Source organism: Podarcis muralis, unplaced genomic scaffold (assembly GCF_964188315.1).
Source record: "Podarcis muralis unplaced genomic scaffold, rPodMur119.hap1.1 HAP1_SCAFFOLD_164, whole genome shotgun sequence".
NCBI lineage: Eukaryota > Metazoa > Chordata > Lepidosauria > Squamata > Lacertidae > Podarcis > Podarcis muralis.
This window is the reverse complement of record NW_027554787.1, coordinates 9315-25240: the sequence shown is the minus strand read 5'-3', so window position 1 is coordinate 25240 and position 15926 is coordinate 9315. Positions and strand designations below refer to the sequence as shown.

At 45.0% G+C, this 15926-nt stretch overlaps 1 protein-coding gene across 1 annotated transcript; it reads left to right on the top strand.

Annotated features, from left to right (window-relative positions):
- The first annotated feature begins 484 nt into the window (after positions 1-484).
- On the top strand, positions 485-10066 carry LOC114601306 (solute carrier family 2, facilitated glucose transporter member 5-like). The gene is made up of 10 exons (XM_077923058.1): positions 485-504; positions 817-986; positions 1280-1432; positions 1532-1657; positions 3176-3363; positions 3713-3823; positions 4350-4451; positions 6412-6487; positions 6597-6724; positions 9865-10066. Exons 1-10 carry the CDS (start codon positions 485-487, stop codon positions 10030-10032), a joined length of 1242 nt encoding a protein of 413 aa, XP_077779184.1. The 3' UTR covers positions 10033-10066.
- Positions 10067-15926: the final 5860 nt, after the last annotated feature.

Sequence of the window (15926 nt, the reverse complement as noted above, 5' to 3'; positions counted from 1 at the left end):
TTCAAAGTGTTGGTGCTGACCTTTAAAGCCCTAAACGGCCTCGGTCCAGTATACCTGAAGGAGCGTCTCCACCCCCATCATTCTGCCCGGACGCTGAGATCCAGCGCCGAGGGCCTTCTGGCGGTTCCCTCATTGCGAGAAGCAAAGCTACAGGGAACCAGGCAGAGGGCCTTCTCGGTAGTGGCGCCCACCCTGTGGAACGCCCTTCCAGCAGATGTCAAAGTGATAAATAACTACCTGACATTCAAGAGACATCTTAAGGCAGCCCTGTTCAGGGAAGTTTTTAACATGTGATATTTTATTGTATTTTTGGTTTTTATGGAAGCCGCCCAGAGTGGCTGGGGAGGCCCAGCCAGATGGGCGGGGTATAAATAATAAATTATTATTATTATTATTATTATTGCCTATGCCTGCTTCAGGGGAAGTGAGGAAATACAGTTGCTGCAGACCTACATCTCTGCAGTAGCATCTAATAACTGGCCTTATGATATACCCTTTAGAAAGGTAGCTCACAGGTAGAGCACAAGCTTCCATGTAAAGGATCCCAAGCTCTGCACCCCTCGCAGGAACATAGCAGGGTTGCAAAAGCCAACTTACTAGACCTCATGGAAACATGTGAGCAATGTCTGCTGAAATCCTAGAAAGGGCTTGGATAATTTTAAAGTGCTTAAGAGTAGGGCAGTCAGTGCCTTGCAGGTCTCCACCCATAACTAGCAAAGCGCAGAACCAAGTATCCATAGAAAGCTGAAGGCCTTATTGCAATTCCATAGCTGCTCTCCTACTGCTGCTCTTTTGGTGGTATCATATCTTCACTAGCAACTCCCAACCCACACAACTTTTCTGCTTTCCTTGTCTTTTCAGGAAAGGTACTTTGATTATTACTAATGTTTTGTCCATTCTCTCTGCTGTACTCATGGGTTGCACACATGAGGTAACTACATATGAATTCAAAATGGTTGCACGCTTGGTGACTGGAATATGTTCAGGTGAGTCAGGGTACTGGATTGAGTTGTTGTTGCTGTTGTTGTTGTTGTTGTTGTTGTTGTTATTATTATTATTATTATTATTATTATTATTATTATTATTATTATTATTTTCATTAAACATATTCCCATAACTTATGCTGTTACCTGCCATGTCTCTGCATCATTTTATGGTGCTGACCAATTCCTGTTACTTCCCACTAGGGCCTCCTATACACCGTGGAGATATTCAGATGTTTATATAAATCATATCACATGCAGATCATGAATTATCCCTTGATTTATCATCTAACTAGGAATAATCTACAGTGCTGTTCCAATATACATTGGCGAGATATCGCCTGTAGAGCTGCGAGGATGCATAACCATGACGGCCAACTTCTTTTTTTCCATTGGTGTCTTGTTGGCTCAGACCCTGGCTCTTCGGGAAGTCCTGGGGAATGAAAGAGGTAATTTAGAGAAGAGCACCCTCTGCCGTATAGCAGATCAGAAGCACAATCCCCATTGGTTTATTGTTTTCAAGATCATCAGTTACCCTTCTTGCACAGGTTGGCCGATTCTGATGTGCTTTGCTGGGGTCATGCCAGTGTGTCAGGTCTTCCTACTGCCCTTCATTCCTGAAAGTCCTAGGTACTTATACATTCAGAAGAAGGATGAAGATGGTGCAAGAGAAGGTACAATACTATCAATTGTAGTGGGACCTTTAGGAGTGGACACCGTGCAAAACTCCTGTGATCATTCCCGGGCAACTCATATTTAGGATCCCATTAGGAATGGTGGATAGCTTTACAATACTTTGAACTGTACTGGGACCACTGGGTGTGGGCAGCGTACACAGTGGGGGTACTCCAAAAGCCTGAAGAAAATTTGCCCATCCCATCAGACAAGGGTAGGGAACTTTTTCAGCTCCAGGGGCCAGTGGGCCAATGTTGACATGTGGATGGGGCAAGCTACCTGTCAATCCCATAACATCCTGATGACATCACATGGTTGATGGGTGGGTTGCCCCCCCCCCCCCACAGGCCAACATCTCCCATTTGAGCATGGGAAAGTGTTTCGCCTACCCTTTTAAAGATTGTTGGAGCCATCGTTTAAAGGTGGAGTAGCAGAAAGACCCAATCACTCTCCTGAGCACAGTGGTAAGTAAACTCACTTTCAACAGGGGAGGGGGAAATCCTGCTTACTGCTGAGTGCAGCTGCACCAGAGAGTTTGCTACTCAACAAGATCACTCCCCCTTTGCATCGGATGATACAAAGGAGGAGCAATCCTGCTTAGCGTTTGGTCTCTGCTTTGCCCAGTGTGGTGATCACACAGGGTCCCCGGACGTTTGACGGTCTATTGACCCTGTGCCACCACTGTAATTGCTTTCTTCGCTGCCACCAACCCGTTTCTCACAGGTACACACGGAGTCCAGACAGTTGTTAACATTAACAAATAATCAAGTTTATTTTATAGACATGAACAAGCTTATGGTTTCAGTTAATTTTTCTTGGCAGTTTCTTAATCTTAGTTCCTTAACTGTCCTATTAGTTCCTAACAACTTCAAACTGATTATCCCAACTATCTATCTATCTGACTCCACCTAACACTCTTAACAGTTCCTCTCACTCTCTCACCACACCACTCGACCAACCCACAGACTTATATCCCCCCTCTTCCTTCTCCAACTCCCAACCCTCAACTGACTTTCACACAACACCCACTCTAACCCCCACTATCAGTTTCCACTGGCCAATCACATCACACTCATTTTAACTCTTTCCTTATGACCCACCTAGGAGGCAAACGCCACACCCAGCATATCAATGGCTCTCAACAACCAGCTGGCTGTTGGGCGCTTCGTGAGCTGCACAAAATAGTTTTGGTCAAGCACTGCCCTTTTGGTCAGGCCCCTTCCTTGCCTGTTTGGCATTCGGTGTAGGTGTGGGTGGGCACAGCTTGCCCAAAATAACTTCGTTGGCTAAGCTGAGAACCTCAATGGGGCAAGAGTGACTCGCAGGCTGGAGATTCCTTACTCCTATCATGGGATCTCAGCACTCTGTCATTATTGTATCATTCCTTTTATCCTGATGGTGTGATTAACACAGGGGCTTTGCACTGCCTTTAATTAGGTGTTTAAAAAAACTTCATTTCCACTGACCCCTTTGCTTATTTTGGAAGTCACCTCCTTTCTGCCTCTACTCCCACCTAGCCTTGCAGATGTTGAGAGGACGGGAAGACGTGGAGGACGAGATTGACGAGCTCCGTGAGGAGTTCTTTGCTGCGAAGGCAGAAAAGCCCTTGAACACGCCCAAATTGCTCTGGAAGAGAAGCCTGCGATGGCAAGTCATCACTGTAATTACCTTGATGGCTTCCCAGCATCTCACTGGAGTCATTGCGGTAAGAGAGATGCAGGCCAAGGTGTTCTGAGGTTGAGTCAGGTGAAACAAAGACTTGTTTTGAACACAAAGTTCACAGGCGATGACACCAGTCATTCATGCTGTGTATCTAGGGAGATGGTCATATTCTCTGCACTTGGTTGATATTCTGTTCTCCAGGTCTGCAACTATCAAGCACCCCAGCACTTTTAATAATTAAATCATTACAGTTTTAATTGATTGTACTTCTTTTAACATTTGATGTTCTCAGCCATGGACTCCGTTGGGAGGGAGGGTGGGACAGAAATGTAATAAACAAATAAACAAATTACTTTGAGCTAAAACCTCTGATTGTTCTGGTCTAATTTCAGGCTTACTATTATTCAGAGAGAACCTACACGTATACACATATGGGAAAAGACAATGTCCGCTTCATGAGCATAGCTACCAGTGTGAGTTTCTGCCTGGCAAACATGTTTTCGGTAAGCATCTCCCAACTCCTCTCTCTCTCATCTTAGCTCATTCGGTGGAGCATGAGACTCTAAAATCTCAGGGTTGTGGGTTTAAGCCACACAAAGTTTCTTGCATTGCAGAGTTTTGGACTAGATGATCCCTGTGGTCCCTCCCAACTGCACAATTATTGGATTCTAAGGTTTCATCACCATACATTTAAGGCACATGGCTTCTCCCCAAGGAACCATTGGTGCTGTAGATTATCCTCCTTGGAGCTGCAGTTCCTGGTACCCATAGGCACCAACTCCTTAGGGCTGACTTGTCTTCAGCCCCCTCAATATTGTTGATCAGGGGGCTCATCACCCCCCTCCCAATACTGAGGGGGTGGAGGAGGCCAAGCGCTGAGTGGACTGTGGTAAAGCATCAGTAGCAGGTTCTTCTGGAGCGAAAGAGAGGAGCAGCTGTGGCCATTGAGGGGACAGTGAGCAAACATTGATTTATGAACCTTGGCCAGGCAAGTGTTTGAACTGCTTCTTTGCCTCTTTCTCTCTCTAGATGTTTTTAGTTGATTCTGTGGGGCGGAAGATTCTGCTTCTCTCTGGCTTTGGCGTCTGCGGCATCCTCTGTGTTCTGTTAGCAATTACTGTGGAATTGCAGGTGGGCAATTCAAAAAGTTTGGGCATCTGTATAGCCTTTTGAACCCTCCCCTTTAGTATGTATAGCACCCTCCCCTTTAGTATGTATGTGCAGAGTAACTGGTAGCCATTGATAGCCCGCTCCTCCATGTACTAGTCTAATCCCCCTTTAAAGCCATCTAAGCTTGTGGCCATCACTGTGGGGAGTGAGTACCATAGTTCAACTGTGTGTTGCAAGAAGGACTTCCTTTTATCCATCCCGAACTTCCAATATTCAGCTTCACTGGATGTCCAGTGCAGACTCTGAAATTTAAAATCCAGTAGGTTTGGGTGTGAAAGCTTCAAGATGTGAGTGACAAGGAATTGCAAATTTTTCCTGGAAAAGTCACTTGGATAATAATAATAATAATAATAATAATAATAATAATAATAATAAATTTATTTATACCCCGGCCATCTGGATGAGTTTCCCCATCCACTCTGGGCAGCTTCCAATCAAATGTTAAAAACAATACAGCATTAAATATTAAAAACTTCCCTAAACAGGGCTGCCTTCAGATGTCTTTTAAAGATAGGATAGCTGCTTATTTCCTTCACATCAGAAGGGAGGGTGTTCCACAGGGTGGGTGCCACTACCGAGAAGGCCCTCTGTCTCATTCCCTGTAACCTCACTTCTCGCAATGAGGGGACCGCCAGAAGGCCCTCGGTGCTGCATCTCAGTGTCCGGGCTGAACGATGGGGGTGGAGACGCTCCTTCAGGTATACAGGACCGAGGCCGTTTAGGGCTTTAAAGGTCAGCACCAACACTTTGAATTGTGCTCGGAAACGTACTGGGAGCCAATGCAGATCTCTCAGGATCGGTGTTATGTCATCCTGGCAGCCACTCCCAGTCACCAGTCTAGCTGTCGCATTCTGGATTAATTGCAGTTTCCAGGTCACCTTCAAAGGTAGCCCCACGTAGAGCGCATTGCAGTAGTCCAAGCGGGAGATAACTAGAGTATGCACCACTCTGGCAAGACAGTCCGCAGGCAGGTAGGGTCTCAGCCTGCATACCAGATAATAATAATAATAATAATAATAATAATAATAATAATAATTTATTTATACCCCGCCCTCCCCAGCCAAGGCCGGGCTCAGAGCGGTTTGCAAGCAATAATAAAAACAAGAAGAATGATTACAACTTAAAAACAAAAATAAAATACAACATTAAAATAATGGAACATTAAAATATTAAAATGTAGCCTCATCGCAGGAGGAGAAGGAAAAGAAAAAAGAAAGAGAGGGAGGGAGGGAATCAAATTGGCTCCAAGCCAAAGGCCAGGCGGAGCAACTCTGTCTTACAGGCCCTGCGGAAAGAAATCAGATCCTGCAGGGCCCTGGTCTCATGAGGCAGAGCGTTCCACCAGGCCGGAGCCAGTGTTGAAAAGGCCCTGGCTCTGGTTGAAGCCAATCTAACTTCCTTAGGGCCTGGGACCACTAGGGTGTTATTATTTATGGACCCTGAGGCTCTCCGTGGGGCATACCAGGAGAGGCGGTCCCGTAGGTACGAGGGTCCTAGGCCGTGATGGAGCTGGTAGACCGCCGCCCTGGACATAGAATTAACCTGCACCTCCATGGACAGCTGTGAGTCCAAAATGACTCCCAGGATCATGCATTTTGATTTTCCCCATTACAAGGGATCTCACAGGGGCTTCGCTCTTGATTTTCTGTGGCACCTGCTGCATTCCGTGGGCCAGCAGTGCTGTGGGAAAAGACATGGAAATTGTAAAGAAGGGACATCCTTGAAGATCAAGGGGGTAATCAGTGTGGTAGACCCCAAACTCCCATCATCCTCAATCAGCATGGTGAAATGGACAGGGATGACTGGAGTTGTAGCTTCGCAACTTGTGGAGGGCACCATGTTGGCTACCCCTACTCTATGTAAATGGTAGTTAGCAACTTTAGTAATACATAACTGACATATGCCCAACTTTCCCTAACAGGACACCATAAATGAGATGGCGTATTTCAGCACAGTTTTTATTCTCCTATTTCTCCTTGCACAGTGCATTGGCCCAAGTAAGTACCAAGCTCCATGGAGGATGTAAAGGATATGAATAGGAAAGATAAATTACTGAGTCAGTGAAAACGTTGCATTCAATGTTCTGAATCCTTTCTCTCTACCAAGATTCAACTCCGTGTCTAATTGTATTGGAGCTGTTCCTTCAGACATCGCGGGCCTCAGGCTTTGTGATTGCGGGCTTTGTGCACTGGTTCATGAACTTTGTATCAGGAGTGCTTTTTTATCACACAGAGGTGAGTGATTTTGATGGTCAGTTTTGACGGGGAGTTCATGGTTTGCTTTAGGGCTGTGCAGCAGATTTGGCTGAGGCCTGAAACAAATCGGGCCTATTTGGAGGGACTCAGTTTTTGGATGAGTCAGGTTCAGACGGCCACAGTTGACTGCAGGTCACGTTGCATGGCCCAGAACAATCCATGGCTGTTGGGGGTGGGGAATTAGGCATGAAGGAGAGGCAGGCAGGGTGGGGGAAAACTGCATGACTGCTGGATGCTTCCTCCTCCCCACATGACCCCTTCCGCTCAACAGCTGGGTGTGGGTGATACTGTGCAAGCAGCTTTCCTTTAGGATCTGGGTGTCAGGAGTGAGCCAGCAATAAATCACACTGTGCATGTTGGAGTTAACTCATTATTACCAGGTACACTACAGACGTGGTTGAATGTCAGGCCTAATGAGCAGAAGAGTTCATTCCCTGTGGTCTTACTCCATGAAAAGAAGAAGAGGAAGAAGAAGAAGAAGAAGAAGAAGAAGAAGAAGAAGAAGAAGAAGAAGAAGAAGAAGAAGAAGAAGAAGAAGTTGATTAAAATACAATTTAAAAAACAAGATTAAAATACAACATTGAAACATTAGGATGCAGCCTCTTCACAGGAGGTGAAAGGAAAAAGAAAGAGGGGAAGGGAATCAAACTGATTCTAAGCCAGAGGCCAGGTGGAACAACTCTTTCTTACAGGCCCTGCGGAAAGAAATCAGATCCTGCCGGGCCCTGGTCTCATGAGACAGAGCGTTCCACCAGGCCGGAGCCAGTCTTGAGAAGGCCCTGGTTCTGGTTGAGGCTAATCTAACTTCCTTAGGGCCTGGGACCTCTAGGGTGTTGCTATTTATGGACCTTAAGGTCCTCCGTAGGGCATTCCAAGAGAGGCGGTCCCATAGGTACAAGGGTTCTAGGCCATGCAGGGCTTTAAAGGTCAAAACCGGCACCTTAAATCTGACCCTGTACTCCACCGGGAGCCAGTGCAGCTGGAAAAGCACTGGGTGAATATTCTCCCATGGCAGAGACCCTGTGAGGAGCCTCACTGCAGCATTCTGCACCCACTGGAGTTTCTGGGACAGCTTCAAGGGCAGCCCTGTGTAGAGCGAATTACAGTAGTCAAGCCTGGAGGTGACTGTTGCATGGATCACTGTGGCTAGGTCGGGGTGGGAAAGGTAAGGGACCAACTGTTGTCAAAAATCAGTTGTCAAGGCTGAAAGTCCCCTCTTCCCCACAACAGTCTTAAGTCCCTTCCTCTCTAGGGCTTTTTCCAAGCAATCTGATACTGTGCCTGTATGCAGCCAATCTCTCCTCTGCCCTTTTCATGCCACTTCTGGTTCAGGGAGAAAAGGAGGGAGGGGAGCTTGTCACAGCAGAAGGAGGAGAAACTTGTGACTCCTCACTAGCCGAACTCATCTTGGCCTCTTGACCTCCCTCCTCCTCTGCTTCAGCTTCTGCCTTTGATTCTAGATTTCACTCTGCCACAGACTCTCTCAGCTCACCAAGTCCTGCTACCCCTTCAGCTTCTGGCATCTCCTCTTCCCAGCCTTCTCCCTGTGGCCACTCATCGTCATCCCACCACCACTCCCTGGGCTCTAAGCTTTCCTTGGTGCTTCCTCAGCTTGTTCCTCCCACCATTCCTCTGTGCCCAACCAGTCCATGACACCGGGGATGGGGTGGCACCCTGGTCTCGGTAGGGAGAGAGGAAGGAGACACAAGGCTCCTTCCCACACCCAACTCTTGACTTCCTGTTTAGAAAGGCTTTTAAAACCTTAATTAAACATTAGCCCTGGCCACAAATGTATTCAGGAACAGATTGGGGTGAGGAGTTGGTCCCCAGGTTGACCCTGGATTGGAACCATAAAACAGATGCCCAGTGGTTTGCACTGGTAAATTAATCCCAGTCACATGTAGCACCATTACCTCCCCCTCTAATTAAATCCACCCAAATATAAAGTAATATTGTTGTACCCCCCCCTCCCATTTGCTTGCCCCTAGAAGTTTTAAGCTGTGAAGCAGTTTATAAATTTCTGGGTTGTTTTCTTTAAAAAGTTATTTGATGCCGTATAAAGCATCAAAGCTAACAAGTCAGTTGTGCAACCAGATTCCTTCATCTGCCCCAATTGCAACAAAACATGCCTCTCCCATATCGGTCTCTATAGCCACAGCAGGCACTGTAACTGTTCAGCGGTTTGGCTTCACTCACCTACCCACCCCAAGGCACATCTGAGATAGACGGATGCCAACTATTGCATTGTGGACTGGGGCTCAGAGCTACTGTGTAGATGCCCATGTTTTGGTGCCTTCTGCAGTAGTGATGTATGGAAGTGAGAGCTGGACCATAAAGAAGGCTGATCACCAAAGAATTGATGCTTTTGAATTATGGTGCTGGAGGAGACTATTGAGAGTCCCATGGACTGCAAGAAGATCAAACCTATCCCTTCTGAAGGAAATCAGCCCTGAGTGCTCACTGGAAGGACAGATCGTGAAGCTGAGGCTCTAATACTTTGGCCACCTCATGAGAAGAGAAGACTCCCTGGAAATGACCCTGATGTTGGGAAAGATGGAGGGCACAAGGAGAAGGGGACGACAGAGGAGGAGATGGTTGGACAGTGTTCTCGAAGCTACCAGCATGAGTTTGACCAATGGCAGTGGAAGATAGGAGTGCCTGGCGTGCTCTGGTCCAGGGGGTCACGAAGACGTGACTAAATGACTAAAGAACAACACGGTCATGGAAGCGTATAGTAATACCTAAATTCAGGCTGTGTGATTGGTGGGCCATGTCTAAGCTCTGGATTGCTTCTTTCACATGACAATACCAGCATATTGTACTTCTCCAGACTCTGTATCAAAACATGATGTTGATGAACTGACTGGGTTGAAGAATTCGCACTGATTCTGTAGCCTAAGCTAAAGCTTCCCCAGACTGACCCTCATTCCCCTCTTCCAGGGTGTGAATGAGGATCTAAACACACAAACACATACACTATGTGCATGATGGATACAGTAAGTAAATAAGCTTCCGTGATATGCTCATCTCTCTCTCTCTCTCTCTCTCTCTCTCTCTCTCTCTCTCTCTCTCTCTCTCTCCCCCCCAACCTACCTCCCCCATTTCCTTTCCAACTCTAGAAGTTGATTGGATCCTACTGCTTTCTGCTTTACTTCCCTATCTGCCTAGCCACCTTTTTGTTCATCTTGAAGTTTCTCCCAGAAACCAAGAAGAGGACCTTTGTGGATATCAAGAGAATCATGTTGCTGCGGTCAGTCAAGAAGGTCACAGCCACGGTGGTTGATTAGAAACTCGAGAATCACCCTATGCAGTTATTTACTTGGGATTTTTTTGTTTTTGTTTTTGAATTTCCAAACAAACGATTCTAAGAAAGCTCTTATTGATATCCTCAAATTGCCTTAGTTCAGCTAATGTAGTAATAATATAAGATTCCCTGATGATCTAAAAACAGTCTTCTTCTTTTTTACATTCAGTCTTACCTGTGAAAACAGGGACAAACTGAGAAAGCAGCTTACCTACATTTTATTAGCTGCCATCGTTTCAATATTTTGGCTGAGTCAAAATATATGGAGATCGGAGATGGGCAGTAGCTCAGTGGGTTTACAGGAAAGAGGTCCTAGGCTGAACCCTGAGAACTTCCAGGTGGAGCTAGGAAGGATTTTAACCTGAAGACCTGGAGAAGTGCAGCCAGTCCTTGCAGACAGTATTGGACATACCAGTTGCCCAGCTTCAGCATAAAACAGCTTCCTCTGTTCATTGATTGTTATCTCAGTGGCTTTGTTTGAGCTGCTTGTGTACAGAAATGGATACATTGGGGGGCAACTTGCTTGCAAAAATGTGCTCTCAGGCAAAATTGCACACACGATGTGCATTTCAGGAGAAATGCATGCTAAATTGCTGGGAAATTTTCATTAGGCAAAGGGAATGTGGCGAACTGAACCTAAGACTGGAATAATGAAACATATGTATAAACTGAAATTCATCATCCCTAGGGATACTTCTACATTTCGTTTTCTGAGTTTCATATTTAAATATATAACAAATCAGTTTGTCAGAGAAGTGTTTACCCACCTCTGCTTTCTGTGACTGCTAAATGGCTCTGTTTTGTCCCCCCTTTTTGTCTTTTCGAGATGCCTTTGTTTGTTTACCTGCCTTTCTCCCGGTTCAGCACCCAAAGGGGCACATAGTGTCAGGGAACTGACATCGGAGCGAGAGGCGAAGGGGAGGCTCCCAGACGATGCTGGCGAAGGACCCAGCAGCAGGGGGAGAAGCAGCTCAGTAGAGGGGGAAGCTAATCAGCGCAACACCAGGGATAAAGGGGGGCAGATGGGGGAATCGGAGAGAGGGCTCCAGGACTCTTCACTGGACATCAGTGAGGAGAGCACAGGTCCTCCGCTACCCACACCCTCCCTGCGCAGAAGACTCCCGCGCAGTGAGAGGAGGAGGAGACTGGGCGTCAAACAGCTTTTATGTTGGAAGAGGTTTAAGAAACGCCCACTGACGGATTCTGCTAGCGACTGAGGCAGCCACAATGAGAAGGGCTGTACAGTCTGAAAGGTTTAACAAGGCAATTTAGCCTAGAGAGGCGGCAGTTTACGCACGAGTAACTCATACCCATTACACATAGCATGAATGAAAACAGCTAAAAACACACACTATTAAAAACAACACTGAAAACCTTTTAAGCACACAAGTCAATGTACAACACTCATCCTCAGAAAACCCAGCCATAACAGTAACTGAGCACCCGAAGGCCTGTCTTAACAACAACAGCAACAAGTGTTTGTCTACCGGTGAAAGTAAAGCAATGGATGGGGGGCAGGCCCTAGTTTCCCATGGAAGGGAGTCAGCTGCACAATCTGAGAGCAGCTACCGAGAAGGCCTTATTTGCTGTTAACATATCGCTAGCATGGTTTGCCTGTAATGTCTCTTTTAATGGTTCAGTTACATCCCTGGGATTTTTAGAAGGTAAATTTCTAAGACACATCTTGTCTCTTAATGCATAATGTATGTAGAATGCACACACACAAATACTAAACTGCCATTTAACAGGCTTATGACATATGTTTTGGGCAGATGATAATAGATCATTGGACAACTGTTGTTCCCACCCCAAATCTTATCAGCCTAAAGAGTAAATGCTACATTGGGCTTTAAAGGAGGATGCCATACAGAATACAACAGTCTTCAGCAATATGTTATGAGAATGTTGCCCCACATTGATCCTTGGAATGAGAAAAAATGGTTGTCACAGTATTTCTCAGTGCAAACTTTTGAGTGGTGTTGAACATGAATGAACCCTATAGATCCATCCAATGAGAAAATGAGCAACACAGTCTATTGACAAATCTAGAAACCAATCACATATGACAACTTACACACTTTGTGCCAATCCTGGAAAACTTCGTGGGAAAGAAAAGGTTTAAGTTGCAATGTGCAACATGGGTTGCACATGGGTCAGAATCTTCCACTGTACCCAAGAGCAGCAGGCTAGCTTAGGTGGTCCCAAGGTGGACCCATTTCACTGCTTTGAAAACTACTTGGAAACTCATGGGTGGTGGGGTGGTGTTGGAGAACAGGCCTGTGTGTGCCATGTTGCGTACCTTGGGACCACCTAAGCTAGCCTGCTGCTCTTGGGTACAGTGGAAGATTCTGACCCATGGCAAGGGTTGAACTAAAATTCCACTGCCAATCTATTTATACATGGACCCGAGGTACATCTTGTCCTTCACCTACCCCAGTATTTATTGGGGATCTATGTCCCATCCCTCTTTGATTCATATGTAATCACCCCCAAGCAGGTAGCATCTACCATTGCAGCAAAACCACCACCATTCCAAAGTTTGGCAGGCTTCGTCCCTTCATCGGGGTGACCATTCCGGCATCTTGCATCCAATTATGGGCAAAAATAAAATATATACAAACATTTCCTTTGTTTTTGTGTTTTTAGACACCAGACTTTAAAGTTCCCTACACGAAAACCCCTGGATGTATCTGTCTACAATTTGGTGGAGCAACTTTGCCTGCAAATTTAATCCACTTCTGTGAAAGAAAGAATAACTATGTATATAGGGAATGGGGGCAACAGAGTTTTGTTTTTAACAGATTTCATTTGGTCCCAAATAACAAGAGGGCCTGGTGTTCTCTGGTCCATGGGGTCATGAAGAGTCGGACACGACTAAATGATTAAACAACAACAAGTTGAACTGGAAAGACACAGAGGCTCCCAAACAGTTTTGTGCTTCCCAAAGCTACAGATACAAGTCATATCTTGTCAATGACATCTGAAGTGCACCATGTCACCCACTACTCCTTTACTTCCATTTATTTGGGCATTGAAATGCCATCTGTCCACCACCCCATCTCCCAGGTATTCTCCTTTGTATGTAACATTACCTTTTCTACCCATACCTCTCATAGTATTTTTTCTTCTTCTTCCTATGAAAATGACTAGAGAAATGGATGCAGTGTTCAAAATTCTACATCCAGGTTCAGGTACCGTAAGTGCGCTCTCTCTCTCTCTCTCTCTCTCTCTCTCTCTCTCTCATATCTAATGGCACAAAAGTCAAAATTTCATTTTTAAAAAACCAACCCTAATTTTATCTAGCAAAGGAACTAGAAAATTAATTACATAGAAGATTAGTGTGACTACATTATAATAAATGGACACCATGGAAGACATGAATGATTGAAAACTTAATATGAACCAGATCTGTAAGAAAGTGGAACTCTTAATATTTATATGATCCATTTAATAGATTTCCCATTTATTTTGGGGCACATCCATTTAATAAGTAACTGATTACCCTGATCTGGAGCAAATTGGCCATAGTCCGTGGAGCTCCATTATGTACATCATTAAATATGAGCTCATGCACTGGATTGTGGTGTGTTTGTATGTTTGTGTGTATGTGTTTTGGTTTATACCTGTACCCTAACCACCTCCTCTGTAGCCTATCAGGAGAGCTTAAAAATACAAATGAGAGCTTAAAAGAAAAGAAGCAGTGATGGGCAATTACCTTTAGGTTTTACATAGCTAATTTGCCCTACCCTCTCAATATTGGAAGAACTTGTGATTTTGTCAGTCTGAGACAATGGGAAATGGCTGTCCCCTCTCTGTGTCCCTGCTAGCCCTTTCCATTCTCAGAAGCTATCACTGATAGCCTCTTATCTCCAAAACACCTTTCTCTGCAAGTGTCAACTGTGTGTACATCCACATATATTACAGCAGAAAGTGCATGCAAAATGTATACAATTTAAATGCAATGTTCACCCTGCATTTTTTTTTTAAGTCCAGAGAAATGAGTTGGATTGAGCTTATGGTTGAGCATATATGCACAACTCTGGGAATGCCTTTCAGTTCCAAATCAGTATGTAGCGTGCTATTCTTTATTTGTAAGTTACAGTGGTACCTCGGGTTAAGAACTTAAATCGTTCTGGAGGTCCATTCTTAAGCTGAAACTGTTCTTAACCAGAAGCACCACTTTATCTAATGGGGCCTCCCGCTGCCACCGCATGATTTCTGTTCTCATCCTGAAGCAAAGTTCTTAACCCAAGGTACTGTTTCTGGGTTAGTGGAGTCTGTAACCTGAAGCGTCTGTAACCCAAGGTACCACTGTATTGAACTGGAAAAATAAACTCTTGGTAATGTAAGACACATATTTTTAGTTTGTACAGGCACCGATCTTTTTAGGCACTTCCAATTGATGCACGATCATCAACACACGGTTCCTTTTGGACCCAGAAGAAGGCAGAATGGGGGCGGAATGGGGTGGGGCATAACATTTCCAGAGATCAGAAAGAGACTTTTGTCTGTGTCTGGATACAATTGGGCACCTTTTTGAATAAAAAATGACAGACTGAACCTTTCAAAACTGCACTGATTTCATAGAATCATAGAATCATAGAACTGTAGAGTTGGAAGGGACCCTGAGGATCATCTAGTCCAACCCCCTGCAATGCAGGAATATGCAGCTGGTCCATACAGGGATCGAACCTGCAACCTTGGTGTTATCACTGACCTTTTATTTTTTTGCTCCTTTTAATTTCTGAGCAATACTGAGTTTGAGACTGCTGGTATAACATAAAATATAAAAGAAGGAAAGGTGTGTTTCTCTCTTTTAGCTGGTAAAGCAAATATCTGGATTCTTCACTGTCCATTTGAGGCGAAATATCTGAGAAAGTGGGATTGTGGGAGGAGAAAAGGAAGAGAGCAGCTGACAAAATATTTCTGTTAATAAAATGATTGGATGGATAGCCAGAGGGAGAATGACCTAATGTAAAGGGGATGCATTAGGATTTACAGTAACATCAACATACGTAGCTATTCCATATTAAGGAGACAACCCTACAGGTCAGTTCTGAATTGCTAAGAGGCAATGGTAATTTTAGTGAGGAAAGGAAGCAGACATAATCAGGACTAAATAACAGGGTTTTTTCCAGCTGCATTGAAAAATCTCAGGCTTCCTGTTTTTCTCCATTATTATTTCTCCCACATAACATCATGGGATACAATCAAAATGCAGTATCAGTCAATCAACAATTGCAATATATTCTGCTGCAGTTTCTTTGGAAGCATTTAAATTGTGCAAACTTTCCTAAAGTACAAATTTTTGATGCATTCTTCAACCTAAAGTATGTTTCCACTAGTGCTGTCCGTGGTCTAGAACTGAAGACTTGGGCCCAGACTGAAAGCCTTCATGGAGTGGGCTTGTTGGTGGATTCGGCCTGGTTATGGCACATTAAAAGAGCCGTGATGGATCAAGGGCCCATCTAGTCCTTTGAGAAGGCTGCAATCAGGACATGAGCTCAACAGCACTCTCAGAGCTAGGAAAAGCACTGAACAATCATCAGTCATTTACCTTTCTCCAACTCAGGCCTTATGCTTTTCCATCTCCAAACCCCAACTCCAAACTCCAAACTTTGGCTCCTCAAACAGAACTGCACTGGCTACACATGTTCCCTGCCCCCACAAAATCTGGCATTCATGCAAAAGCACGCACAAGTCCATTATTTGTGGGGCAGATTACCAGATGTCTTGGATGAAGAGTTGTGGTTGTTGTTGGTGATGGTGATAGCAGTACGCTGCTGAATACCAGCTGCAGGAAATGCCAGGAAGGCAGAGTGCTCTTGCACCCAGGACCTGCTTGCCAGGTTTTCACAGTTTGCTTCTGTAAGAACA

Coding starts and splice junctions, on each gene's coding strand:
- LOC114601306 (XM_077923058.1), top strand. CDS start 485: ATGATATACCCTTTAGAAAG. Junction 505..816: donor ATGATATACCCTTTAGAAAG/GTAGCTCACAGG, acceptor TATCTTCACTAG/CAACTCCCAACCCACACAAC. Junction 1,433..1,531: donor AGTCCTGGGGAATGAAAGAG/GTAATTTAGAGA, acceptor CTTCTTGCACAG/GTTGGCCGATTCTGATGTGC.